Consider the following 27,213-nt stretch of genomic DNA (forward strand, 5'->3'; position numbering starts at 1 on the left):
ACGCAGTGACCCCACGCGTCCCTCGATGGGGCTGCAGGGACCTGGCGCCCGGGGAGGGGCGGGGCCGGCGAGCGGCGGAAGTGACGTCAGCGGGGCGGGGCGCACACCTGGGCACCTGGGCGGCCGCGGCGGCGCGGGGCGGCGGCGAGACGCGCGCGATGGAGGGCGAGAGCGGGAGCCCGTGGGCCCTGGGGCTGCTGCGCACCTTCGACGCGGGCGAGTTCGCCGGCTGGGAGAAGGTCGGCTCGGGCGGCTTCGGGCAGGTGTACAAGGTGCGCCATGTCCACTGGAAGACGTGGCTCGCCATCAAGTGCTCGCCCAGCCTGCACGTCGACGACAGGTCAGCGGCCCGGGCGGGGGCGCTGGGGCGGGCGACGCGGCCGGGCCTGGCTGCGGCGCGCCGCGGCGGGAGGGGGTCCGGGCGCTTGGATTCCGGGCGGGGGGGCTCCTCTCCACCTGAGTCGTCTCGGGAGCCCCCGGAGGGAAAGCGGTGTCCGCGCCGCTTGCCCGGCCCGAGGGACGCGGAGGCCGGGGCGGCGAGCTAGCTGCTCCGGGTCCCCGGCTGCGGCTCCCGCTTCGAGGGGCCGCGTTTGGTCGAAACGTTGCGAGGTGCCCGGTGGGGCCACCCCGGTGCTAGCGAGCTTCGCGTGAAGCCTCGGGTTTTCCGGGCTTTGGACCCGCGCCCCTCGGAGGCGCGTCCGGCCCGCCCGCGACCCGCCTGGGCGCTGCGGTCTGCGCCCGGCTTAGAAAAATTGCCGTGTGGGGATCTGGGCTTTGTGAGTTAGTTAGACTCCCTTCGACTTACTTAGTAATTTACGCTGGAGCACAAATTGGTGTAAGACGGTAATTATTTCGGTCGGAAGCACTGGGCTTGGCTTGGCCGGGCTTCCGCAGCCACGGAACTCGGGCTTGGCCTTGGGGTCCGGCAGGCGGCCCCGGGGGTGGGGGGCGGGGGGTTCTGCCCAGCGCTCCCTGACCTAGCGCTCTGGCTTTGGCTGACTTGATTTCCAGGCCGAGCCCCTGGTGAGGGGGGGCGGGGGAGGGCTTTACATTAACCCGCTTTGTGGTCGAACCATAGCGCCCTCCTGCACCCCAGCGCCCCAGTCCAAGAACCTGCTTGTCCCAGCCTAACACGGGGACTCAGTTAACCACGATTGGAAAGGACGCGAAGCCACACCTGTGAAACAGGGCCGGTGGATTGTAGTCTGTGCTTAATTTGGGGGGAAGGGGGTGGAGTTGGGGGGGTGGGGGGGGAGAGGGTCTTGAGAAGCAGTTCTGGTTTTAATGCTGCCTTTTACGTTTGCATTGTAGTAGTTGATATGTAAACTTAGTTGATACGTAAACTTCAGTGGACCACACTTAAATTATGTGGTGAAAGTGTGCCTTCTAGGAGGAAGTTGGGTTTGTATTCTGTGCGGAGATCCCCCCTTAGGGAGTCCCTACCGAACACACAAAGGAAAACAGCTCCTGTGAAACCTCTCATAGCCTTTGCTGTCTCCAGCGCCTGGGTTTGAATCCTCGGCTGATTGAGCAATGGGGCCTCCAAACCCCAGCTTCTCGCTGGTGGGATGGTGGTGACGTCCCCTCCCTGGGGCTCTTTGAGTCCCCGGGACTAAGGTAAACGGATTGCAGTGTTTTCTGCTGCAGCGTGAGGTACTAGGCCCCGTGCATTCGCTCCCCTCGTATTTTCATCCTGGCCTAGGAGACTAGGCAGGAGAGCTCTGGGTGACCTCTTGCCGTGAGCCTCAAACCCAGTGTTACTTGGAAACTGGCAGTAGAGTGGTGACAAGTGTCATAGAAACATCACAGAGGTGAGGGGCTGTGCAAGCCGTCCCTCCCCCTCTATGCCGTGGATCCTGGGAACTTCTCAGGCCGGGAGGGAGGGGCACTGTGGTTATTTTGATGAAATCCGACCCGCGTTGAATACCAGCCAGTGGTCAGATCCTGAAAGGCAAGACCCTCGCCATAGCGACATTTTTATGCTCTGGGGACCTTGGTCCGACGGAGTCTTCTGGTCAAAGCGAGTTTTATTCACCAGCAACGTTTTTCACACGGGTTTCTTGGAGGAGCAAACAAAGTAACCAAGGATGCACCCAGGCTGACTCACCAGCCGGCACCCTCAGAATCTGTTATTTCCAGCCACCAGGCCCTTCTTTCTTGGGTGGCCCAGGAGGAGGTAGGGTTTCTCTACTTGACGCGGATCACTTAGGATATTGCATAGCCTGGTTGAAAAGTGTTTTGTCCTTTAACTGGAAGCCTTTCCTGCCCTGCCCGAGCCAGGCAGGTGGTGGCATGTTAGCGGGCGGCCCCGTGGAGGTCAGCATCGCCCAACAGGAAGAGAGTCACCTCTCGCACTTTGCCGGCCCGGTAGGGCAGGCCGGGGGTTCTGTATTTGCAGCAGTGGCTGATTTCTCTGCTTGAGAAGATGGTTAACCCCCTGCTCTTTGTGTGTGAAGCCAGAAGTTAATGATTGACTGAATTCAGCTCCAGGTTCGGGGGTGGGGTGGGGGTGGGGGTGGGGTTGTGTTGTGCAGGAGGGGCTGGGTGCCTTGCACAGTCGCATCTAGACTTTGAAATGGTGGTTGTGCTGCCCCCCATCCCCACCCCGCAATGTGTTCCCTGAAGTGGAGTGGGGAACAGGGTTTTCTTGGGGTTCTGGGTGAAGCCTCCAGCCCTACTACTGCCCTGGCCGCAGACTTTATCCACGCCCCCCCCCCCCCCCCCCCAGCAGGTGCCCCAGGCTCCTGGGAGCAGCAGGCTGCCTCAAGCCTGTGAGCACAGAGTTCTGTGCAGGGAAGGTCAGGGGCCACCTTGAGGAAGGGGTGGGGGGGGGGAGGCAGGGGCCACTGAAGCACCTGCCATAGGAGCTTCCAAGGGGACCTTCTTGGGATTTCACAAGTGACACCCTACTGATCTGCGTTTCCCACTCCTTATGGGCATGGCTGGTGGCTTGGGGGAGACACGTGGCCTCCCTGGCTAACCCTGATCAGGGGGATCATGAGCGCTAGGGTGGGGTCTAGGGCTGGGCAGGTTACCGTGTAGAGAGCACAAGTGACCCCAGAGGCCCCAGTCCTCCAGCCTCCCGCCCCTCCCTTGGGCTAAGAGGAAGCCCGGAATAACAGAGTGCCTGGCCTGGGCACCGGCCCGCAGCGAAGGCGCCATCCGCACTGGCTAGTCCGGACGAGCCCGAGCAAACCCCCAGTCTGCAAAGGCAGAGCTGACGATCTGACAAGCCCGCTTCTTGTCAGTTTTAAAAATAGCAGTGTGGGAACCCTCGGAGGCTCCCTGGGAGCATCCCCAGCTTGGTGCTCGAGTAGGCCTGGCCTGGAGGCATCCGCTAACCAAGGATTAAACCATGTTTCCTGCTGCCTTCCCCAAAGCTGGTTCCCTCTCAGGAGCTCTTCGGGGCTGGTCCCCCCTTTTCTCCTCCCACGGTGTGTTACTCCCCTGACGTCCAGAGACCGCCACCCTTTCGTCCCCTACTTTCTACTTTCCCCTTTTCCGCCGTCAATGCTTCCGGTGGTGCTTTTCGTACAGTGGAAAGGGCCTGGGGCAGGGGGAGCAGTGAACTTGCTGAACTGGGGCAGCCGCCTGGGCGGAGGGGGGTGGGGAGCGGGGAGCGAGAGTGACTGATCTGCCAGCGAGGCTCTTAAGGCGCTAATGAGCCCGACAATCAGAAGTCACCCTGGTTTATGTATTATGCCCTTTGGGCAAATGGAAGAAAACGCTTTATTTGCAGGGTAGCTCAGAGCCTGCATTTAATGAGAAGTTCGGCCTTGATGTAATTGACTTTGTTCCCAGAATACTTTGTTATCAGGCTTGGGCGGAGGCTCATCTCCACCCAGATGGAGGGTGTCTCCAGCCCGAAGATGACCCTCGTTACTGTCCAGCCTGTAAATACCTGAGCCATCGATCGGCTCCTCAAAACCTGCAGGCCAGGAGGGCAGCCTCACGCGGGTTCACACTGCAAGGGGGGGGGGGTCTCTATTCATCCCCGGGGTTGGGGGGAGGGCAGAACGCAGGCCAGTGCCATGTGGGCACAGTGGCACCCAAGGACACACATGGGTCAGGGAGGGGTGGCCAGGCAGCCACTTTAAAAGAAAAAAGCAACGGGAACAGACAAGTTAAAACACTGACTCTTTTTTCCCCCAATATGAGCATATTTATTTTAATTTTTTTTGTATGTTTTATTTATTTTTGAGAGAGAGAGAGAGAGAGAGAGAGAGACAGAGTGTGAGCCGGGGAGGGGCAGAGAGAGAAGGAGGCACAGAATCCGAAGCGGGCTCCAGGCTCTGAGCTGTGAGCACAGAGCCCGACGCGGGGCTCGAACCCACAAACTGTGAGATCGTGACCTGAGCCGAAGTCAGACACTCAACCGACTGAGCCACCCAGGCGTCCCCTATAACCGTGATTCTTAGCAAAATAGGGAGGAGAGGTAGCCCCTGGTACTAAGTCATGTTAGGAGTGGTAGTTGTCCTGGTTCAGTGTAATAAGCAGGTCTTCCGGGAGGAGGACGGAAGAGATGGGCCCAGGGATGCCGTTTTCTCTCTCTTTAGATGACGGCTTTCTAACGATGCTTGCTGCTGACATCTAGCCTTTCCTACGTTTAGACACCCGTGGAGACCAGGCACAGGGTGGGGGGTCTGCCTCTGTGTGGCCAGAGCCAGCCGAGCCCGGACCCAGAAGGGATGGAGCCACTCTCAGCCCGGCCCAGGGACCCCCACACGCAGCACTGCGCTCTTGTGGGCGCTGTGCTTTCCATTAATTGGCCGTTTAACCAGAGAGCTAAGCAAGCAAGCCGTGCTGAACTCAGTTCTGTGTCATAGTGGTCTGATACTTCATTCCTGATGTGTCCTGATGTGGTCCACTTGTTCCGAAGGCCAGTGGGATTCTTTGCCTCCACGAGTGTGCCCAACACCGACTTCTCTCCCTTCTCTGGGATGCTTCCCCTCGCAGAGAAGAGGAGCTGCCCGGTGACTCCTGGTAGAGATCGGGGTGGGGGCGGGTGCCCTTGCTACCTCTCTCTCCTCCATACCCATCAGTCGTCAAGTCTCATTGATTCTCCTCCAAAATGTGCCCTGTGTCTGCCCAGTTCTCTCTCTCTGCCTGGAGCTGGGGTGACCACCTTGAGCACAGGTGCTCAACGCAGGCAGAGCTTGGGTTGCTGCAGCCTCCGATGACCTGTAATCCCGGCTCCTCCTTGCTGGCGGGCCTTCCTCCCTGGCAAATGTTTTCACACACGTATGGGAAGCCTGGCAGCATGTAGTCTCAGAGAGGAGGTCAAAGGAGTAAGAAATGAATTTGTTTGGTGGGTACAGTGTTGGAACTCTGCATCAGACTAGCAAATGGGAGCAGGTGTGGGCGGGGAGGTCAGGAGCGGGTGCATCCAGGCTCCAGAAGAGCCCTTCTGGTGGGTTACGGGCAGGGCTGCTTGTGCCGGAACCGGCATTTCAGGGGGAGTCCCTGAGGCCACCCCAGCCTGCATTGGTGGTACGCAGATGCTGGGTCTGCTCGGTTCCCGGCTGCGGTAGGGCATGTCTGGCATGTGATTCTAGACTTTTCCTTCAGGAGTTTATTAGAAAGCGTGTTCTCCAACACATGCCTGGCACCTGGCACCTGTTCTGCAGGGAAAACAGATGAACTTTTTTGTTTTTTCAGATTAAATATTTTTTTATTGGATAAATTTGATGCATAACATTGCGTAAATTTAAGGTGAATACTGTGTTACTTTGGTGTATGTGTGTATGTTGTAATATGGTTGCCACTGGAGTCATATTTGTCATATTACATACTTATTGTGTATGTTGAATAAACTGTATGTTTATGGCCATTTAGCCCTTGTTACAAGTTTATACTTTTAAACGCCATCAGTCTTATCTGCCCACCGCCTTGCCCCTGGTAACCACCATTTCTTCTCTTTTCTAGATTCCACATATAGGCGATATCAGTATGTTCTCTGGCGTATCTTGCTTAGCATGATGTGCTCAAGGTCTGTCTAGTTGTTGCAAATGGCAGGATATCCTCCTTTTTTTTTTTTTTTAAATGTTTTATTTATTTTGAGAGAGGGCGAGAGTGCATGGGAGAGGGGCAGGGAGAGAGAGAGAATCCCAAGTAGACTCCACACTGACAGTGCAGAGCCTGATGCAGGGCTCGATCTCCCGAACCATGAGATCATGACCTGCGCTGAAATCAAGAGTTGGACGCTCAACCAACTGAGCCACCCAGGTGCCCCGTGGATATCCTCCTTTCTCATGGCTGAATAATAGTCCGTTATGTATATGTGCCACACCTTGTTGTTTTTATTTTTTTTTCTTTTAATCCATTCATCCGTTGATGGGCATCGATTGGGGTTGTTTCCACAGCTTGGCTGTCGCGATAAACATGGGTGTGCAGAGATCTTGCAGAAGTCTTGTTCTCACTGCCTTTGGGTATATCCCCAGAAGCAGAATTACTGCATTGTATCGTAGTTCTGCTTTAACTTTCTTGAGGATCTTTCGTTCTGTTGTCCGTAGCGGTTGAATCAGTTTACGTTCTTGCCAAGAGTGCAGGTCCCTCCTCCCCCCCCCCCCCCAGCTGACAGGTGTGGGCTGATGCGTCTTTGTGGTTTTGGTTCACGTTTCCCTGATGGTTAGTGATATTCAGGATCTTCTCACCTGCCTGTTGGCCATTGTGACGTCCTCTTTGGACAAATGTCTGTTTAGTTCTTTGCCCGTTTTTAAATCCGATTTTTTCTTTAATTAAGTCGTATTTGTTATCTATTTCGGATGTTAATGTCTTATCCAGTGTGGGGTTTGCAAAATTTTTCTCCCATTTTGTAGGCTGCCTTTTCATTTTGTTCCCTGTTTCCCTTGCTGTGCAGAAGCTTTTGGGTTTGATGGAGTTCCATTTGCTGATTTTTGCTTCTGCTGTTTGTGCTTTAGGTGTCGTGTCCAAAAGGTCATTGCCAAGATGGGTATTGATGAGCTTTTTCCAATGCTTTCTTCTAGTTTTATGGCATCAGGTCTTATTTTTAAGACTTTGATCCATTTTGAGTTAATTTTTGTGTGTGTTGTGAACTAGGGTCCCAATTTCATCATCCTGCGTGTGTTTCTCCAGTGTTCCAGGCGCCATTTGTCGGGAAGACCAGCCTTTCCTTATTGGGTGTTCGTGGCTCCCTTGTTGAATATTAGTTGACCACAGAAACAGATGAAAGTTAAAATAAATGCTGAGAGTACATAGTGGGCAATTCCAGAGTGTAGTGGTTTAGTTTAAATTTGGCCGAGATGCACTTGGCTTTGTCTACATGCCGGGTTCTTAGGCTTGGCACTGTTTGCATAGGAGCTGGGTAATTCTTGGTCTTGGGAGCTGTCTTATGCATTGTGGGTTGTTAAGCAGCATCCCTGGCCTCTACCCAGTGGATGCCAGCCGTAGCCCCGAGTTGTGACACCCAAAATGCCCCAGACGGCGCTCAGTGTCCCCGGCAGGCAAAGCTGTCCCTCCATGAGAATCACTGGTCTACCCTCAGGGGTTCTCCCCCTGAGACACCCACTGTACAGCTTCTTGCCATATGCTCACATGAGACTCCCAAATGCAGGGGCCGGATGGGGAGTCAGAGGGGCTGAGATCCCGTCGGGGCACCTGGTGTCCACCTGGGAACGGAGCCCAGCTCAGCCAGTTTTTGGGTTGCTTTCTGCCGTGTCGAGTTCTAACAGCCGCCGACCTAGATGGAGCATGGCCGAGCCCTGTCCTTATGCGATTCAGCCCCTTTTCCTGAACGCGCTCTGGGACTTTTGCCCCATGAGGCTAACACAGAGCAGGATACGGGGATTCTAATCTGAGTCCGTGGGCTGCACCCGGAAGTGACCTTAGACCCGGGGCTGGTGCACTTTCCATGGAGGGCCAGGGAGTAAACGTGTCTAGGTCTGCAGACTGCTGGTCTCTGCCTTGAGCGGGAAAGTGGCCACAGCCCACATGGCGTGAACAGGTGAGACCGTCTTCCAGGAAGTTCTTTACAGAACTGGGGGCAGGCTGTGCACGGTGGTTGGTGGTTTCTGAAAAGGTTAGACATCGGATTATCACATGGCCCGAGTCACCCTGTTCCTGGGTGTGTGTAGCCCAGAATGCTGAAAGTGAGCGGGTGTTTGTGCACCTGTGCACACAGACACACAGCGTTATTCACGGCAGCCCAAGTGCCCATCCGCAGGCGACTGGATACGTAAAACGTGTTCATGCAATGGAGCGTCATACAGCCATGAAAAGTGGTGAGGTCTTGACATCTGCCACAACGTGGCTGAACCACGATCACATTACACTGAGGTGCTGAGCGAAGGAAGCCAGGCGCAGAAGGACAAATCCTGTGTGATTCCACTTAGGTCAGGTGCGTGGAGTGGTTCACGGAGACAGGAAGTGGACAAGGGGTGGGCGGGGCCAGGAGGAAGGAGTTCCTGCGGAAAGCTACAGGGTGTCTGCTGGGACGACGGTCGAGGCTTGGGTGTCGGGCGTGTGTGCACGTGATGCCTGTGAACTGTACCCTTGGGAATGGTGAAAATATGACTTATGTGTCTTTACCACGACTGAAAACGTGGTTGGAATAAAGGGGGCTCTCGGGCCGCAGCTGCAGACCTGGCTTCACCGGCTGATGCCCCACAAACACCAGTGTGGGGCCTGAAGGAGGGCCCATGGGCCAGCTACGTGTTGAACTAGATGAGTTGGGTTCTTTGGACGGATGCTTTGTTGCGGCTTCAGTCACATGGCATCGTGTGTCCCCTCAGCCCAGGAAGAGGGGTGGCAGCATCGGCCCCCCTGGCTCGGTGGCCCCGTGGTGCTGACTGCGCGTTCCCAGATGCTAATCGGGATGTCCGTCCTCTTCGTATACGGTGACCCACGATGCACAGAAGCGTTTGAGTGGCCGTCGGGCCCATGGCCCCGGGACGTCCTAAGTGTGGTTCTGCGGCATCGCGGGGAGCCCCGTGCGCCGGGGTCACCCGCTCGGCCCGCGGACCTGGCGCCGTGTGTCGGGGCCTGGGCGAGCGCCTCCCACGTCTCACGTCTGCCAACTTTTCCAGGGAGCGCGTGGAGCTTCTGGAAGAAGCCAAGAAGATGGAGATGGCTAAGTTCCGCTACATCCTGCCCGTGTACGGCATATGCCGGGAGCCCGCCGGCCTGGTCATGGAGTACATGGAGACCGGCTCGCTGGAGAAGCTGCTGGCCTCCGAGCCGTTGCCGTGGGACCTGCGCTTCCGTATCGTCCATGAGACGGCCGTGGGCATGAACTTCCTGCACTGCATGTCCCCGCCTCTCCTCCACCTGGACCTCAAGCCCGCAAACATCTTGCTGGACGCCCACTACCACGTCAAGGTAGGACCCGCCCGGCTCCGCGTGCGGGGCCCAGGCGGCCGGAGGGGGGGGAAGGCTCTGAGTGGGGCCGGGGGAGGACATAAGGACTCAGCACCCCCAGTCTCCACGAAACGTGGAGCTGGAAAATGGACCCTTATGCACACGGTTACCCCCCACCCCCGCGGATCCTGGAGCATGGGCCTAAATTCTGAGCACTCTGGAAGAAAAGAGCTTGTGGGTTTGTGGCTTCCGGTCTCACTGGACGTCTCGTGAAGGCCGGTTAGGGATCCGACCGGGGGGAGACCGCTGCACCCCCCATCTGTGGTCTTAGGGATGGCGGTGGGGGGGCGTGGGGCGCTCCCTGGAACGAGGCTCCGGAGGGGCTCATTCTCTTCTCGTCGTGTGAGGCCCCTGAGGTCTGCTATCATTATTACTCTTTTTGGGTAAGTTTATAAAACACAGAGAAGTACGAGGGACGGTGGAACTAAATACCAGGTACCAGCCACCTGGGCCTGCAGTTAGTAACGCTGTCCGGTTTGTATTTCTTTGCCTCTCCTCTGTCCTGGGCTCTGTCGTTGCCACCAGGGGGGACACAGGTCACGGGCCTTCCCTGCGTGGTTCAGGAGGCCCGGGGTCATGTGCTGGCCCGCAGAATGCACTTGCCGCCTCCCTTCCCTGTGCCTGGCTTGTGAGCGAGTGAGAAGGACCTGCGAGCAGTGGCCTGAACCCTTTCCTGGGCCCTGCGGGAACCGGGAAGGGACTCACCTGTACACTCTCCTGGCTGGTCACAGGGAGCTTGCAGGAGCCCCTCCCTTGCTGGTCTGAGGGGTAGGAGGGACCTGAGTTCAGTCCAGCCATGCCCGTGGGAGAGGTGGGACCAGGGGCCACAGGCACCCCACCTTTGTGGCGCACCTGGCCAGCCTGAGGCCGATGGGGAGACTCATGTCCACGTTGGACAGTGACTGCAGACTATCCCTTGATTAGGAGTCGCTCCAAAATGAGATTGTCGCCGCCAGATGGACGAGCTCTCCTGGTTCGAATGGGTGCCACGGGGGTTCTGTCTTTGCTAGAGCCAAGTTTCTTTCCGGCTGGTGCACTGGCTTCCGGTGTGGAGCCTCTGCCCCCACTGACATTCCAGGGTTTATCAAGGAGGGTGCTCCTGTGGGCACCAAGCGAAGGATGAAGCCTTTTTTTTTCTTTTCTTTTCTTTTTAAAGTTTATATATTTTGAGAGAGAGTGCAAGTGGGGGAGGGGCAGAGACGGAGGGAGAGAGAATCCCAAGCAGGCTCCCCGCACCTGCCAGCACAGAGCCTGACGTGGGGCTCGAACCCACGAACCGTGAGATCATGGCCTGAGCTGAGACCGAGGGACGGATGCTTACCCGACTGCCGAGCTACCCAGGCGCCCCAAGAATGAAGCTTTTGATCTCAGGCTCGAATATACACAAGAGGAAGCAACGACAGACTTCTGTCGTGTGCCAGGGACCTCGCTGGCAGGAGGTACTCTGGACGGTGGCCTGGCCACCTGCCAGGCTGAGGCCCATAACCAGGGTCTCCCGGGCTCTGGTCATCCAGCTGAGGCCACGGTCAGGTTCAGCGGTCTCTGGAGTCCTCCTGTTCCTCCCAGCCCGCTGCTGCATATGAGAGGTACACAGCCTGCGGCCCGTGGGCATCACATGAGGGCGGAATAGGTGTCCTGGCAGTAGGTGTCCCACAGGCAGCCTGTGGGCTGGAGGAGGAGTTCCTTCCAGAACTCCGGCTGGCGTGGGGGGGGGGGGGTGTTACTGGGAGAGACTGGGTCTTCAGAGAGCATCAGCCTTTGCTGCTATCAGGAGTCGGGGAGGGGGGCACAGGCAGAAGAGTCATGGAAAATTCTAGGTTTTGTAGGGGGAGGGGAAGCAGGAGGCCGAGTTAGATCAGGGTAGGGGTTCTGAAATGCTATCGTGACGGAGGCTGCCGGGAAGGTGCTTGTCTTAGAGAGGCCGCTGTTGGGTGCGCGCGGGGCACGCAGACAGGTGTGTGCGCGGCTGTGTCCCTGAGACGCCTGCAGGGTCGGGCTGGTGCTTGGCCTGGCTGGCTTTTATCTCCACTGCTTGCTTTCCGCTCTCCCCTCCGCTCTTCAGCAGGTCATGTGGGATGCTTGGGGCATGTGAGTGTCCCTTAGGGGAGGAAGTGGCACTTCTAAGTGCCCTCCTTGCAGGCACGGCCCCCGCCCCCAGCTCTGTCACCTGGTGGGTGGGGGTCACACCTCTGTGTTGCCGTGAGCGGTCAAGGAGGACGGAGTGCTGATGGCTCAGTGCCTGGCCCGTGGACGTGCTCGGTGGGGGTTGGGGCCGTCGGGGTTGGTGTTCCGCGGCCGTAGAGTCATTTTTTGCACACCGTGGATGGTGGCTTCCGTCCAGGGAGCGTCTCCGGTGCCGGGTCCACAGTAGACGCTTGATACTGGCTCAGTGGGGAAAGGAGTGCCGTCCTCTCTGTGACACACTGGGGGCCTGCCTTCCTGGTCGGTCACTTCTGCTTTGGTTCTGAGCTCCCTCCACTTGAACGCTCTTCTCTCCCTCTCCTTGTGAACACCTGACTCGGGAGCCCTGCTGCTTGCGGAGGTTTTAGTAAATGGTGAAGATTCCTTGAAGAGCTGAGTGGGTCCTAAGGAGCCTGGGGAAACCTTAGGACCCGCCTCGCTGACGCTGAAGGCTGATGTTGTCACTTCCGGGCGGGGCTCTGGGCCTCTGCACAGACCGGCCCCTTCCGCAGCTCCCTGCAAGGCCCAGGTGGAGCTGCGTTTCTGTGACCACACTCAGCCCCAGACAAACAGATGACATATTTACATAGCACGTTTCTTCATTCCCAGAAATGCAGCGCGGAGGGTGCTGTTGGAGCTTTCCAGTCGGCCAGGAGCTCTGCAGTGATTGGCCGCCTGCTTTCTGCACACTTTTCAGTCTGCGATTATTTGAAGCCATAAAACTTTAATCTGGAATCTTGAGATGAGATCATAAGTTGTGAGCTTGGCCACTCCCCTTGTGCCCCTCCAGACACGGAAAGGATGATTGGAGCTGAAGGTTTCACAGCAACTGCCTACTTTGCAAAGTGTGTTAAAGAGACTTAATGTTAAATTAATACTGAGGTTAATAGTAACTAAATGCCAATGGAGTGAACCCATTTCACGTTGAAAATGAAATAGCTTAGTTTATCGTTGATGTATTTAAAAAAATTTTTTTAAATGTTTATTATTTTTGACAGAGAGAGAGAGAGAGAGAGAGACAGAGCATGAGCGGGGGAGGGGCAGAGAGAGAGGGAGACATAGAATCTGAAGCAGGCTCCAGGCTCTGAGCCATCAGCACAGAGCCCAACACGGGGCTTGAACCCACAGACCGCAAGGTCATGACCATGATGCTCAACCGACTGAGCCACCCAGGCGCCCCATATATATATATTTTTTAATAGTCTCCATACCCAATGTGGGGCTTGAACTCACAACCCTGAGATCAAGAATTGCATGTTCCACTGACTGAGCCAGCTGGGTGCCTGCTGAAATAGCTCAGTTTAAAATCTCAGGCTACTTCTGGTCCAGTTTGCCCAGACCACATCCAGAGGGACCCTGAGGGTCCTGTTCTCCTGTGGTCTGAACGGCCTGTCTCTCTAGCCAGCACAGCCTTGATCGTGCCCTTCTTTGGTCTCGTCCAGTGGGCCTGGAAGGAGAAGGGCCCATGTCCCCGGGGCACCTGTGGGTGCCTGTGAGCACTGAGCTCTGAGCGGCCCTGAGACCGATGCCGAATGTGAAGATGTATGAGCAACTTGTAGGGCGTTTGCTGTATACTCTGCGTACCCTGGGATTGCCAGGGCCCTGAGGGTGGGAGAGGGTGGGGGGAGAACCCAGGATGGGGGGAGGGTCAGTGGCCATCAGAGACTTATGACTTCTGATGTGCATTTTGATGCCATTGTTTTTATGTCGAATTTATGCTTATTTTCTTGAACCACGGATATTTTGAAGTGGCTGGCTCTCCCTGCAAACAGCAGAAACAAACAGAAATCTGTGAGCGGGGTAGGGGGCACGGGGTGAGACCCTTGCACCCTAGTCGGGCTCCGTTTCTGAGATTAAAAGGTCGAAGCAGCTGAGAGTTTGAACTGAAACATTTGCTCTCACCGACTTGTTAAGATTGCCACGTGTGGCCCTGTGTTGGCCCTGAGCTGCTTTGTGGGTCTGCAGGCGAGGTGATGGCTGGGGGGGTTTCTTGAAGGCCAGACAATGACAGCAAGCAGCCAGGCGCCCAGAAATGCCCCGGCTGGCCCTGCTCGCGTGGCCCCACGCCGTCCTGGTCACGGGAACAGAGGGCTGGGCCCAGTCCTGCAGGCTTTTCTCCACCAGCTACCTGCCGGCGGGGCCAGAGATCCCTTGAAGGACCGGGTCACCACTCGTAAATTCTCCCTGTGCTCGGTGATGACACCGGGCTGTGGGCTCACCCCGAGGGCATGGTGAGCCCAGCAGTGAAGCCTGACCGAGCCCCGTTTCCTATCACCATGGGTGCGTTTGAAGAGGGGCTCTGGAGGTCATTAGAAGGCTTCAGATTCACTCCTAAGCCTCGAAGGGAGATGCAAAGGGGCAGTTTTCCTCGTGGATCCTGAGTCCCTTTATGCCAGTCAGTGTGACCTAATCCCACGCACACCTCGCTCCCGCCAGCTTCCAAGGGCTCTGACTTACACAGGAGCTGGGGGAGGCTGGCGCCCCACAGGGAGTGTGCAGTGGTGTTGTCGCCCTCACTGTGGGGTCCCGTGAGCTTTCCAGACACCTTTGCCCTAAGGAGAAAAGGGGGTGGAGGTGTGGGGACTGCACAGCGGTGGTCCAGGTGTGCCCTCAGGTGGGTGGGCTCCCTGCAGGTGTATCACACCTTTTACTTTTTTTTAAATGTTTTTTTAATGTTTGTTTATTTTTGACAGAGACAGAGCATGAGTGGGGGAGGGGGGGAGAGAGAGGGAGACACAGAACCCGAAGCAGGCTCCAGACTCTGAGCTGTCAGCACGGAGCCTGACGCGAGGCTCCGCGAGACCATGACCTGAGCCGAAGTTGGACACCCAACCAACTGAGCCACCCAGGCGCCCCGTATCACACCTTTTATTTGGGGGCCTTGCATTTGGTGAAGGAGCCACTGAGAACCTATTGATCACAAATTGTTCCAGGTCCAGGCAGAGGGCAGAATGCCCCCTCGAGGCTGTGTGGTGTGCGTTTTGTTTGCTTTAAAGGGCATCTGGGGATGCCTGGGGAAGCATTCGGCTCAGGTCATGACCTCACAGCTCGTGGGTTCGAGCCCCGCATCAGGCTCTGTGCTGACAGCTCAGAGTCTGTGTCTCCCTCTCTCTCTGCCCCTCACCCACTCGCACACTGTCTAGCTCTCTCTCAAAAATAAATAAACATTAAAACATTCTTTTTGGGGTGCCTGGATGGCTCAGTCGGTTAAGCGGCCGACTTCGGCTCAGGTCATGATCTCACGGTTCATGGGTTCGAGCCCACATCCGGCTCTGTGCTGACAGCTCAGATCCTGGGGCCTGCTTCAGATTCTGTGTCTCCCTCTCTCTCTGCCCCTCCCCTGCTACTCCTGTGTCTCTCTCTCAAAAGTAAATAAACGTTAACAACAACAAAAACAAATTTTAAAGGGCTTCTGAAGGCACATTTCCCTTCAAGGAACAGACTGCATCCTGCCCGCCTCCCCAGCAGGGCCCTTGCACAGCTGATGGCCTTAGGGCCAGGCCTTGCTTTTTGTGTGTTACCTGAAAAGCTGACAACTCTGAGAGTCGCTTTCCCCTCTAGGCCGACTTGGGCCGTCCCCAGGGGCAGACGTGATGCTGTCGAAGATGGTAAACGTGCCTGAGTTCAGTCTCCCAGCGAATCCTTTCCTTAGAGCGGAATCTGGTCCCTGTCTGTCAAGCCCCTAACAGCTGGGGCTTGTTTCTCCCAAGCCGGCCGTGCCTTCCTGTCCTCCCCGGAGAACACAGGACGTGGCTCTTGGGTGTGGATTCCCCACCGTGCCTGCGCGGCCACATCAGGGGACCGTGCCACACGTCCCCACAGAGGTGGGGATAGAGCCTCTTGCCTCCCTCGGCAAGGCCCCAGCGAAGCCCACTGAGCCTCGTCTGACTGCTCTGTTACAGATTTCCGATTTTGGGCTGGCCAAGTGCAACGGGCTGTCCCACTCCCATGACCTCAGCATGGACGGCCTGTTCGGCACCATCGCCTACCTCCCTCCAGAGCGCATCCGGGAGAAGAGCCGGCTCTTCGACACCAAGCATGACGTGTACAGGTGTGTGACAGGCGTACAACAGGTGGGGGCAGGTGTGCAACGGCTGTGGGACGGGTGTGGGACAGGGTGGGACGGGTGTGCGTGGGGGCCCAAGCGGGGGCTCTGCACCTCGATTCCCAGAGGCCATCAGACGTGAGGTTGAGTCCACGTGAAAGGGCTTGGGGTGTGTAGTTTGTCGGTCCACATACCCCAGGTGTACAAGAGACCCTTGTCCTCTGCGAGTGCTGAGCCGAGGGTGGAGAATGTCACGGCTGGTGCCAGTTAGAGACAGTTCTGTGGCCAGCCCCCACACTGTAAATGCTCTGGTGTTTTTATGAAACGTGGGGTTTTATAGCTCATCTGCTGGGGGAGCCTGCTGCTTGAAGTGATCTGTGTGTCTGTACGTGTGTGGATTTGCACTCCTGGAACCCAGTTCCCTCTGGCCCAGTGGCTTATGCTTCTCATGTCACTTACCTTTGACAGAGGAATGCAGACGCATCGGGGGCTGTTCGCAAACCAGCGTCGGTGGGGTTTTTGTGCTTGAGAATAATCCCCAAGTCGTTGGCGCCTTCCTTTTCCAAATTGCTAAGGTCTTACTCAGACCAGTTGGAGGAGAAGAGAGGAGGGAGCGTGTGCCTAAGCCCCTCACTGTGGCTCTTGTCTCACGCGTGGTGACTGTGACCCTAAGCCCCAGAGCCCTCAGCTGTGCCTTTTTGACATGACTGGCATCCGGAGTCCTGGCAGACTGGTTTCACGGTGACCGTTGTGCGCCTGCCTAGCTGTGCTCTGAGCCGTCCGTCCGCTGGCGAATGGCACGTCGGGGGCTAGTCACGGCTTGTAGAGTTTGGGGAGAATGAGGTTCCGTGTTTACTTTGGAGTTGAGAGCTTCAGCCCTTGGACTTGCAGACTTGCGTTCGTTTTCAAAGGAGAATTCCCGCATCTCTGTCAGTAGCCGCTCTCAGCTCTGTGCAGGGTGGCAGCGGCAGGTTTAAAACTTTTTAAAAATTAAAAAAAAAAAATTTGTTAGGTTGTGCTTTTTGGGGTATATTCAGAGTAGCTATAGATATGACATAGATAGACAGAGAGGGAAAATGTACTTTCCAACAGCCAAAAAAGGGCCCAGGACGGCGAGCCGGACCGCCCCCTGTGTTCTCCGTCTACTGTCTCCACAGCCTTCTGCGAAGTCTCAGTGAGCAGGCCGCTCGCACCCCCCGGGGCCGGAGTCGGCGTCTTGGTGCCCTGCACCTGCCACGAGATGGGGGTGACTTAGGCAGACACAGGCCCTTCTCCCCACGGGCAGATGTTCCAGAGCGGTGGTCCTTTTCCTCCCCTCCCTCCCCCCCTGCCACCCCCTGTCCCCACCCACCCCGTCCCGCCCGTGCTGTCTGAGCTGGAAGCCCAGCTGGTGTGGTCGTGTCTGTGGTGTCACATCCGAGCCGCCATCGTGATGCGCTCCACAGTATGGGCGCCTGTGTAAAGCATCCATGGAAAATATCTTAGTGTCCTCCCCCTCCCCCTCTCCTTTCCCCCTCCCCCTCTCCCCGTGTGTGTCTCTCTCTCTCTCTCTCTCTCTCTCTCTCTCTCTCTCTGTTTCCTTTGAAGACTCTGGAGTGGTCTTCCTCAAGCTAGTTGCTGTTGGGAGAGCTTTTGACTTTGTTTGAGGGTCCTGCTCACAGATACTAACCCGGCCGATTTTCCTTGCAGCTTTGCCATTGTGATCTGGGGTGTGCTCACGCAGAAGAAACCGTTCGCAGGTGAGTGGGCTTGTCTTTGGGGAAAGTGCATCCCTCTGTCTGTCCGGGGACACGGGAGGGCGCTCTCCGTGGTCCTGTTTGAGCTGTGCCTGCGGTCCGCGTTCCCACAGGGGGTGGTGCGGGGGTTGCTCTGGGCCACGGAGCTGGTGGGGCCATCCTGTGGGGCAGCGGGGACACTGCTCTGTGCTGCCCAGCGTGTCCTCCTGGAGCCCCGCGGCCTCTCTGCATGCAGACAAGCAGTCTTGCGGCATAATTCACATTTCAGCAAAGGCTGCAGTCTGAAGGGGTCTGTTCAGGGGATTTCTTTATTTAGGTGCCCGCTCATTTGTGTGTGTGTGCGCGCGCGCGTGTGTGTGTGTGTGTGTGTGTGATGTAATGCGCGTGACATAAAATCCATCCTTTCATCCGTTTAAAGTGTATAATGCAGTGGCATCGAGTACGTTAGCTGCTGTTCTGCCTATAGCACCAGAACGTTCTCATCCCCGCAGAGGGAAACCCCGTGCCCATCCAGCCCATCCCCCCTGCCCCCCGAGAACCACCTGCTTGCTTTCTCTGTGGATTTGCCAGCTGCGCTTATTTCCAGCTGATTCTGTTTTTGGATTTATATACAGATGGTAAAATACATACAAACTTTACCGTCTTACCCGGTTTTAAGCGTGCACTTCAGTGGCAGGAAGCACCGTCACACTGCTGTGCAACCCGTCTCCAGAACGGTTGAGTGGATTTTGCACAAACGCGTGCACCAGGTCACCTCCCTTGCACTCGAGGGCTGTGACATTTCTTTCCCTTCAGGCAGCCGCTGTTCTGGGGTCTGTCCTCCCGGTGCCGATACCTTGACTTGTTAGAAAAATCGAGCGCTTCTTCAGCCTCATCGTTTTCCTCCACGGGCGCGTGGGTTATTCACGCTGTTTTGTGGTTTGACCAAAAATATCCAAAAATGCAGAGCAGACTCAACGTGGGGGCCCCGGGTCTGGGAGCCGGTGCGGGTTGGTGTCTGTTGTCTGTCCATCTGTCTCCCTGACTCCTCCTCCTCCGTGGAGGCCGTGGTCCGGATCCGTGCTGGTGTGGCAGTGTCCTCTCTGACCCCAGACTGTCCCACAGACACGACACCCAAGGCGGGTACGGGATACAAACGTCGGGAGCCAAGGCCCGCGTGCTTTACTGCCTGGGACGTGGGGAGTTCAAGGCAGAGAAGCAAAAGGTGTTTCTTGATCTTCTCCCATCTGTTTGGCAGCAGACAACGCTGCGGGCGTTGCTTTCCCATCACTCGGAGGGCCTCCAGGGATCTGGAAGCCAGTGTGCTGGAAATAGCGCGTAGATGCCCACAATAGCTGTTGCACAAGATTTAACAGGAAGGCGGGACACGGCATCGCACCCGAAGCCTGGCAGGCGCCGGTGACTTGGGGCCAATTTTCCACACCTGCTGACATGCGTGTGGTGCCCCTGCAGGGCTCCCCGGCCGTGGGCGTGCTGGGAACTGTGGGGTCTGGGGCGGGGCGGGGGTGGGGCTGGGCTGCTGGGAACAAGGAACTCCGAGTCCACCTTGATGGACGTTGTGGTTTTAGGCTGAGCAGAGAGAAGAGTCTGGCCCGCTGAAGGTCACCGTGGGCCCCTTGGTCTGTGACCAAGATGAGGGTGATAGGAACGAGTTTGTTGTGCTTATAAAGGTCGGAGCAGAGGGCAGGGGGAGCCCCACATTATGAATTGCAGGAGGAAAGGCCTCCTGTTTATACAGCCCAGGTCTGAGGGTGCTCTGAGGGGGCAGGCGTCCCGGGGCACCATCGCTGTGGCTGGCTCAATGCATGGGGCACCCGGGGCCTGCGTTTCGGTGTAGAAATCAGAATTTTGGAAGGCTCTTGCGTCATCACAGGGCGATACGGGTTCGCTTGGAGGCTGGCCCACGTGACTTCGTGATTTATAAGTGTTGCCTCCCTTTGGTGCGCGCACGGGCCGCTTTGGAACATGTCTCGTCAGATACTTTCTCCTCTGAACCCTGGTCGCCTTGGAGTTTGATGCCCAGAAAGATGTGCCCTGTGATACAACGCACAGGCTCTGTTGGGTGCCTCGCAGAGAGTCTCTGAGGCCTGGAAACGGGAGAACAGACGTGCTCCGTAAGGATCAGGAGCAGAGGGAGCCGTGGGCTTTGCGAAGGAAGGGCTGCCACCGGCCCCACGCTCCTTTCCTCCTGAAGGCGCGGAGCACAGCCCCCAGCCCCGCGGAGCCGCCCTGACCGGGTGCCTTCCCTTTGCAGATGAGAAGAACATCCTGCGCATCATGGTGAAGGTGGTGAAGGGCCACCGCCCCGAGCTGCCGCCCGTGTGCAGAGCCCGGCCGCGGGCCTGTGGGAACCTCGTGCGCCTCATGCAGAGGTGCTGGCACGGGGAGCCGCGAGAACGGCCCACCTTCCAGGGTGAGTCCGGGGGGCCCCCGGGGCTCACGGCGCGACCGCTCTGCCGTGGCACGGGAGCTGGGGTCGACGAGCAGGCCCGGGTGGGGGAGGCCGTGCAGACAGGTGCACCGGGGCGGGCCCTGCCTGGACGGGTTGGCCACTCGCCTGTGGTCTCCCAGCATGCGGGGTCGGGGTGGGGCGGTCACTGCCGGCCAGCCGCCCCAGCTGCAGCCCGGTGGAGCCGTGCTCGGTGCTACGGGTTCAGACCAGGGGTAGGTACATCTGCAGGGGACGGAGGAGACCGCTCACTGTGGCTTTCTCTGCATTTCTTTTGGGGTCTTTCCCCCGCCCCCGCCTTGAATGGGTGTGTCCTTGGGTTAGCAAAGTGACTTCAATAAAATGAGAAGTGATTGTAACGTTGAAAGCACGTGGGGGGAAGCGATAGAGTGTCCCCTGCCGGGTGCCGGCCACCGTGGCCAGTGTGGGGACACAGTCTGGTGGCTCTTACAGACGGGGCTCCCCCTGGGGAGGGCTTCTTTGGGAAACCGGGACACCGTGACTCCTCCTTGGCACCTGGCATGACCCTGCCAGGTCGCAAATGGTAGGCCCCCCCGCGTGGCCCCTACGGAGGTTCCATGGGGATAACCTGGGAGCTCAGCCCAGCCGGCGGCCTGGGCAGCTGCAACACCGACCGGTCCCCTGGGGTGCGGCCTCTTCTGTCCCCGCCCGAGTCGCACGTGTAAGCCGCGAATGTGGAAGTCATTGTCCAAGTGACGTGCCCTTTTCTGTTTTCTCCCCAAAAGAAATTACGTCTGAAACCGAGGACCTGTGTGAGAAACCCGATGGTGATGTGAAGGAGACAGCTCAAGATCTGGGCGCGAAGCAGCCCCTAGAGCCCAAGAGCCCGGTAATGGGGACCTTCCCGGAGGTGTCATTGGCGGGGGGGGGGGTCTCGTGTTTTCACCCTCGAGTCCTCCCTTTCTGCACATTCCCCTGCTGCCTGGACCGGCCCCTCGGCTCACCCGGCGGGCGGAGCCCTGTCCCGTGGGAGCAGCCACAGGGTCCTGTGTTCAGGAGCCGGTGGCAGGTCGCGTGGCCGGCTCTGGTGGCCCCAGGTTCCTTTCCCGCCCAGCCGCATTCTGTCCCCACCTCCTGTCTGCGGTTAAGAGTGAACAGTGTGGGCCTGCATGTGACCTCGAGGAGCTGCTGGTCGGATGCTCTTTGAACCAGGGGAACAGAAGGGCCGTGTGGGCCCTGTTGCGGGGCGGAGGGTTCTGGGCTCCTGTGGTCTGGCTGTCTCGCGCCCCTGACTTGGAAACCTGGCCACTTTGTCACCGCCACTCGTAAACGGTTACCACCGGGGGCACCCACGTAGGTCACGTGAGGTGTGATGAGAGACCCCGAGGCTACGGGTAACTCAGTGTCCGTAGCAGACTCGCAAAGGGAGGCCTGACGAACTTCCTAACGTGCCGTGTGGCGGGAGGCCACTTACCCCAGGCATCCGCGTGAGGCCGGGGGATGAGTCCACGCTTGAGGTGTGCCCACAGTCTGAGCGTCAAGGGGCGTGTGCGCGAGGGTGGGGAGCAAAGGTGTCTGGGGGAGGCGGCCTGCCCACCGATAAGGGAGAGCAAGGCACCCGGTTCGCGGGTGCGACTCAGGGCACGGAGCCACCAAGTCCGAGCGGATGGCAGTTCCCAAGGAGAGGGGGGACCGGGGACAAGCGGGCATGAGCCCGGAAGAGTCGTGAGTCACCCTCGGGTTTAATCGCGCTCCAGAGACCTACGTTTCTGGAAGCCCATCAGGGAGACCCTTGCAAAGGCCCTGTTGGTACGTGTTGGATTGGGGCGCGCCGGTGACGCTGTGGCTGGGCCCGTCCCTGCTCCCGCCCCCACGTGGCCCCCCAGGCAGCTCGGAGGGAGGGGCGCGGGCGCGCAGGGACCCCCAGCCCCGGTCCCGTCTCCTCCCTCCGCTGCTTGCTGGTGCTGACCTGCCAGGTGGGTGTGGCCGGCATTCAGGCGTCACCTTCTCCCAGCGCGGTCACGGTCCACCCGTCGTCCAGGTGGCCCTGTGCGTGCGCCACTGCGGGGACGGGCTGGGGTCATGCCACCGGGCTTCCTGTTTTCATGGAGCCGTCTCTCCCCGCCTCTCCCCAGAGCTGTGCCTCTCTGCCTGGCGGGCCCGGCGCGGTGTCCCTGGGCTCCCCTGCGCCTGTGTGTGGTGGGACGGCCTGAGCGCCCTGTGTGGCTGTCTGGGGACCGAGTGTCCCCTCGCCCTCCGCCGTCCCCGCCTCTGTCCTGGCTGCGTCTCACCCACCTCCCTCTGCCTGGTTCGCAGAAGCCCGTGTGCTCGCCTCTCAAGCGGGCCTCCGCCCCGACCTTCGACAGCAACTACAGCCTCTCCGAGCTCCTGTCCCAGCTGGACTCGGGCACCTCGCAGACCCTCGCGGGCCCGGAGGAGCTCAGCCGCAGCTGCTCCGAATCCAGGCTGCAGTCGGCCAGCAGCAGCAAGAGGCTCTCGGGGGTGTCTTCTGTCGACTCTGCCTTCTCCTCCAGAGGGTCGCTGTCCTTGTCTTTCGAGCGGGAGCCTTCCACAGGCGGTAAGCGAGGACGCCGTATCCTGGGAAATCGTGAGCCCGGCTAAGGGGCCGTAGGAGCCCGCGAGCAGCTCAGAGAAGCAGGCATCCAGCTTCCAGACCCAGTTCTTTATTTTCTGCCTCCCGTAGCTAATCGGCCTGGGGAGTCAGCGGCATAGCTGGCTCACCGAGCGCATATCTGGAGGTGGGTGCTGGCCGAGTGGCCGGCCGAGCGGCTCCGGGGGCATCACTTAAGCGTAAGGGGGATGGGCCAGGCCGCCAGCTCTCACCAGGTGTAGGGGCTGGCATCGGGTTTGCGGACTGAGAACCCTGACCTGTATCGAGGGAGTCCAGATGATTCTAACCCCACACCCTGCAGATTTCTCTCGTGTAGAGGCCAGCCCTGTACCCCCTTTCCCTGATACCCCTTTACTTTCTTGTCTGTGAGCTCTCTGCTTGTTTCAGCCATGCATTGTGATGGCTGAGTTGTCCCTGGACGTTATGACACCTTGGTCCCGTCTATATTCTCCCTGTTGGCGTGGGGTTCTTCTCAGTTAGGTGACCTTATCTGTTGATGTTGATTTCGATGGGTTTTCCTCTTGGAAGGGGCCTTTTCTGTGCCCCTGCCCTAAATGCCGGTCCCCGGGTCCTGGGGCTGGCCCTACACTGTAGCTCCCTTGCTGCCCCCGGGGAGGCTAAGATGTGGTCCTGTCCTGCCCTCTGAGTGCTGCAGCCCCGTGAGGAAAACACGGGTTTTCATGCTCAGGGTGACAACGGTATAGGGGGGCCAAGTGCCCCAGGGTCGTGGAAAGAACACGGACCCCAGCAGGAGGGGCAGTTTGTTTTTCCTGGCAGATCAGGGAACTCCTTCCGGAAGGAAGTGCTTTTCCTGGATGCACTGAGCCTCCTGGGATTTTCAGAGTGGAATACTTGGGGCAAAAGAGGGCATTTGGGGTTGAGAAAACACCTTACGAAGACACAGGGGTGGGCAAGGCCCAGCCAGGCGGCTTGACTGGAGGTAAGCGGTGGGTGATGGGGTTGCACAGGAAGGAAATACCCCGTCTCTGGGAGAGAAGTATGCTATATGACTCTCTCTGGGTCTGATACTCTCAAATGGCATCTTCGTGCTCGCACGCGGTCAGTTCCCATAAAGACACAGATGTCGTCTGGGTGGCTTGTGTCTTCTCGAAGTCCACCCTATACCCCCACCCTCCCGTGCAAGTCCCCTTGAGAACGTTTCATGTGAGGGAGGGGCGGGCCTTCTTTCACACAAATCGGAGGCCAGACACCGTGGTGGGAGTTTTACGTTAAATAGAGGCGAGGCTGCATGTGGAGGCTGGGGCGGGGAGCGGCCGGTGGCCCTGGAAAGGTGTCCCTGCTGTGGGAACTGTCAGCTCTCAAGTGGACTGGGACGCCTCCCTGGTCTGTGCCTTTCATTCTGTTTCTTTTTTTTCTTAATGTTTATTTTACTTTTGAGAGAGAGAAAGACAGCGCACGAATAGGGGAGGGACAGAGGGGCGGGGGGCAGAATCCGAAGCAGGCTCCAGGCTCTAAGCTGTCAGCACAGAGCCCGACGCGGGGCTGGAACTCACGAACCGTGAGATCGTGACCTGAGCCAAAGGGGGACGCTCAAACGACCGAGCCACCCAGGCGCCCCATTTTTATTTTCTTAATGAAGCAACGTCAGCCATCACCGCCATTTTCTGAGCGCAGACGGGCCGAGTCCTGCGCCCTTATCCGATGACGACCCTACGGGACAGCTAGAATGACTTTTACTTTGCGAGTTCGCGGGAGCCCCTTGGCCTGCCCGAGGTCTTCCCCCTGCACCGGAAATCTAATAACACGGCGGGGGTGACTCCCGAGTGGTTTCGGGCACGCGGCGACCCGGAGGCCGCTGGGGAGGCGTGGGCCGCGTTAGGGCGCCCGCCAGGCCTTGGGAGCAGCCCGCAGCCCGAACCTCGTCTCTCTCTCCCCCAGATCTCGGCACGACAGACGTCCAGAAGAAGAAGCTCGTGGATGCCATCGTGAACGGGGACACCAGCAGGCTGATGAAGATCCTCCAGCCCCAGGACGTGGACCTGGTCGTGGACGGCGGCTCCAGCCTGCTGCACGTGGCCGTGGAGGCCGGGCAGGAGGAGTGCGTCAAGTGGCTGCTGCTCAATAACGCCAACCCCAACCTGACCAACCGGAAGGGCTCCACGCCCCTCCACGTGGCCGTGGAGAAGAGGGTGCGGGGCGTCGTGGAGCTCCTGCTGGCCCGCAAGATCAGCGTCAACGCCGCGGACGAGGACCGCTGGACGGCCCTGCACTTCGCGGCCCAGAACGGGGACGAGTCCAGCACGCGGCTGCTGCTGGAGAAGAGCGCCTCCGCGAACGAGGCGGACTGCGAGGGCCGCACCCCCATGCACGTGGCCTGCCAGCACGGCCAGGAGAGCATCGTGCGGATCCTGCTCCGCCGGGGCGGCGACGTGGGGCTGCGGGGCAAGGACGCCTGGGGGCCGCTGCACTACGCCGCCTGGCAGGGCCACCTGCCCGTCGTCAAGCTGCTGGCCAAGCAGCCGGGCGTGAGCGTGGACGCGCAGACGCTGGACGGGAGGACGCCGCTGCACCTGGCCGCCCAGCGGGGGCACTACCGCGTGGCCCGCGTGCTCATCGACCTGCGCTCGGACGTCAACGTCTGCAACCTGCTCTCGCAGACGCCCCTGCACGTGGCCGCGGAGACGGGGCACACGAGCACCGCCAGGCTGCTGCTGCACCGGGGCGCCAGCAAGGAGGCGGTGACCGCCGAGGGCTGCACCGCCCTGCACCTGGCGTCGCGGAACGGGCACCTGGCGACCGTCAGGCTGCTGGTGGAGGAGAAGGCCGACGTGCTGGCCCGGGGGCCCCGGGGCCAGACGGCCCTGCACCTGGCCGCCGCCGGCGGGCACGCGGAGGTGGTGGAGGAGCTGGCCAGTGCCGACGCGCTCGACCTGTCCGACGCGCAGGGGCTCAGTGCGCTGCACCTGGCCGCCCGGGGCCGGCACGCCAAGACGGTGGAGACGCTGCTTCGACACGGGGCCCACGTCAACCTGCAGAGCCTCAAGTTCCAGGGCGGCCCCGTCCCCGACCCCGCGCTGCTCCGGCGGAGCAAGACCTAGCCTGGGGACCCCGTGCGGGGTCCCTGGCCCGTCGCGTTCCGCCGCGGGGACAGAATGACGCCGGGCCGGCCGGCGCCGCGCGCCTCGTCTGTGGCCCGGCGGGGCGTTGACCGGGCGGCCGGCGAGAGGCCGGTGACCGCTGACTCTTGATTCGTCCGGGGCATCCGCTCGGCCGCGTTTCCCTCCGGAGGCAGCTGGCGAGAATGCACTTGGCTGTCGGCCCGTCCGCCGATCGGCAGCCCCGCCTTCCGCGGTGGGGGGGAGGGAAGACGGGTCGGAATCATTTCGTGGCGTGTCTTGCTCCTACTGTGGGTCCGTCGGCGGCAAAGCCGTGGGTGGGGCGCAGTTCACCCCGGCCTCAGCCGAGCCACCTGGGACCGCTCGCAGCGCAGCTTCTGGGGAGGCGGGAGCGGGAGGCGCCGTGTCTTTTTATCTGCGTACCCAGCGGCAGGCAGAAGAGCCTGTTTCCGGAAGTTTTAGTGGAATTCTTGTTTCGTAGGCTGCCTTTAATAGACGAACGCGGAATCGCCTGTTGCTTTAAACGTGTTAAAAAAGTCCGTGTCGGCGGGTTGTCTGGTTTGTGAAGAGTGAACGTAAAGTCATAAGGTTGGTTTTGAAAAGCGAACGAACAGCAAATCCGACCGGCTCTTTCATATCCAAGTTTGCCCTCCGCTCAGCGGTCGCGGGGGGCCGCACGCGCACCCCGACGGTGCTACGTGCCGTCGTTCCTTGTTGCCCGAGAGGCGTTTGGAACCCTGGCGCGAACTGTGTCAAGACAACGTTCATGCATCATCGTTTCGGTTCGGGACGTCAGTGTTATGTAGCTAGACGAGCCCCCCTCAGCCGGGGGTTTCTTTCCCGCTCTGATGTTTGGTGCGGTGGTTATCCGTGCGGAGTGCTAGTGTCCTGGGGTCTTAGGAGTTTTCTGACCTGCCGGACAAACGCCTGCGTCGTGCGGGAGCCTTGGCCTTAGGATGTCACCCCCGAGGCGGCTCCAGGAGACAACGGCACGCTCTTGGATGTAAAAGATGCAATCCTAGCCGTGTTCCTTCCGTGTCTCCCGTGTCCCCTGTGGTGTCCCCTGTGGTGCCCCCTGAACACTGTGGACTAGGTTTGCCGCAGGGCGTGAGCCTGTGTGCAGACATGTGCTGTGGCCTGGTGCACAATACCGAGATTGATGTTAATGTACCGTGTATGTTAATGTGAATCTGTGGGCAGGATACTTCTTTTCTATGACAGGAAATATCCGTACCGCTTAGAACTGGCTATGTTTTAATATGCCTCCTGCGTTCACTCCAGTATGCTACCGTTGTATAGAATGTGTGGAAGACAGATAGTTCTGTTCAATGTCAATAAAAGGAAGTCCTCTTCTACTCTTGGAGTCCGCGAGACGACTTTTTCTTATAAATGAGTGCAAACAATCTGATTTGGGAAAACCAGAGAATTCAGTTCAGGCAGTCATGTGGTTGGACATGCCCTTCTAGAAGGGCAGTCTGGGTGCTCTGAATTAACCTGTGGCATGAGGGGAGAAAGGAAGTGGAGGGTGGCCCCAGGCTTCCTGCCTCCTTAGCTCGGCCCTTCTACACGTGTGAACCAGCAGAGAGATGATCTCACCTTGGTAGAACAAGTTCCTCACGCCAATGTTTTTATGTGTTTTTAAGTGTTTATAATTCTTATCTTTATATGTTAAACTTACATTTGGACATAGTTTCAAGTTACAGGAAAGTTATAATAGGTAGCGCTCTGGTGTACCTGTTACCTAGGGTCCCCATTCA

At 58.6% G+C, this 27,213-nt stretch overlaps 1 protein-coding gene across 1 annotated transcript; it reads left to right on the top strand.

Moving 5' to 3' along the window:
• The first annotated feature begins 86 nt into the window (after nucleotides 1-86).
• Nucleotides 87-26,811, top strand: RIPK4 (receptor interacting serine/threonine kinase 4). The gene is made up of 8 exons (XM_027041572.2): nucleotides 87-340; nucleotides 9,045-9,336; nucleotides 15,459-15,607; nucleotides 17,291-17,340; nucleotides 19,592-19,750; nucleotides 20,533-20,636; nucleotides 22,064-22,325; nucleotides 24,279-26,811. The coding sequence occupies exons 1-8, from the start codon at nucleotides 159-161 to the stop codon at nucleotides 25,436-25,438; spliced, it is 2,358 nt and encodes a 785-aa protein (XP_026897373.1). The 5' UTR covers nucleotides 87-158; the 3' UTR covers nucleotides 25,439-26,811.
• The last annotated feature ends 402 nt before the right edge of the window (nucleotides 26,812-27,213 follow it).

Source organism: Acinonyx jubatus, chromosome C2 (assembly GCF_027475565.1).
Source record: "Acinonyx jubatus isolate Ajub_Pintada_27869175 chromosome C2, VMU_Ajub_asm_v1.0, whole genome shotgun sequence".
Taxonomy (NCBI): Eukaryota; Metazoa; Chordata; class Mammalia; order Carnivora; family Felidae; genus Acinonyx; species Acinonyx jubatus.

What these genes read in the sequence shown, in the direction of transcription:
- RIPK4 (XM_027041572.2), top strand. Translation starts at nt 159, where the DNA reads ATGGAGGGCGAGAGCGGGAGCCCGTGGGCCCTGGGGCTGCTGCGCACC. An exon ending in GCAGAAGAAACCGTTCGCAG is followed by an intron (nt 17,341 to 19,591) that starts GTGAGTGGGCTT and finishes TTCCCTTTGCAG; the next exon opens with ATGAGAAGAACATCCTGCGC. An exon ending in AGAACGGCCCACCTTCCAGG is followed by an intron (nt 19,751 to 20,532) that starts GTGAGTCCGGGG and finishes TCTCCCCAAAAG; the next exon opens with AAATTACGTCTGAAACCGAG.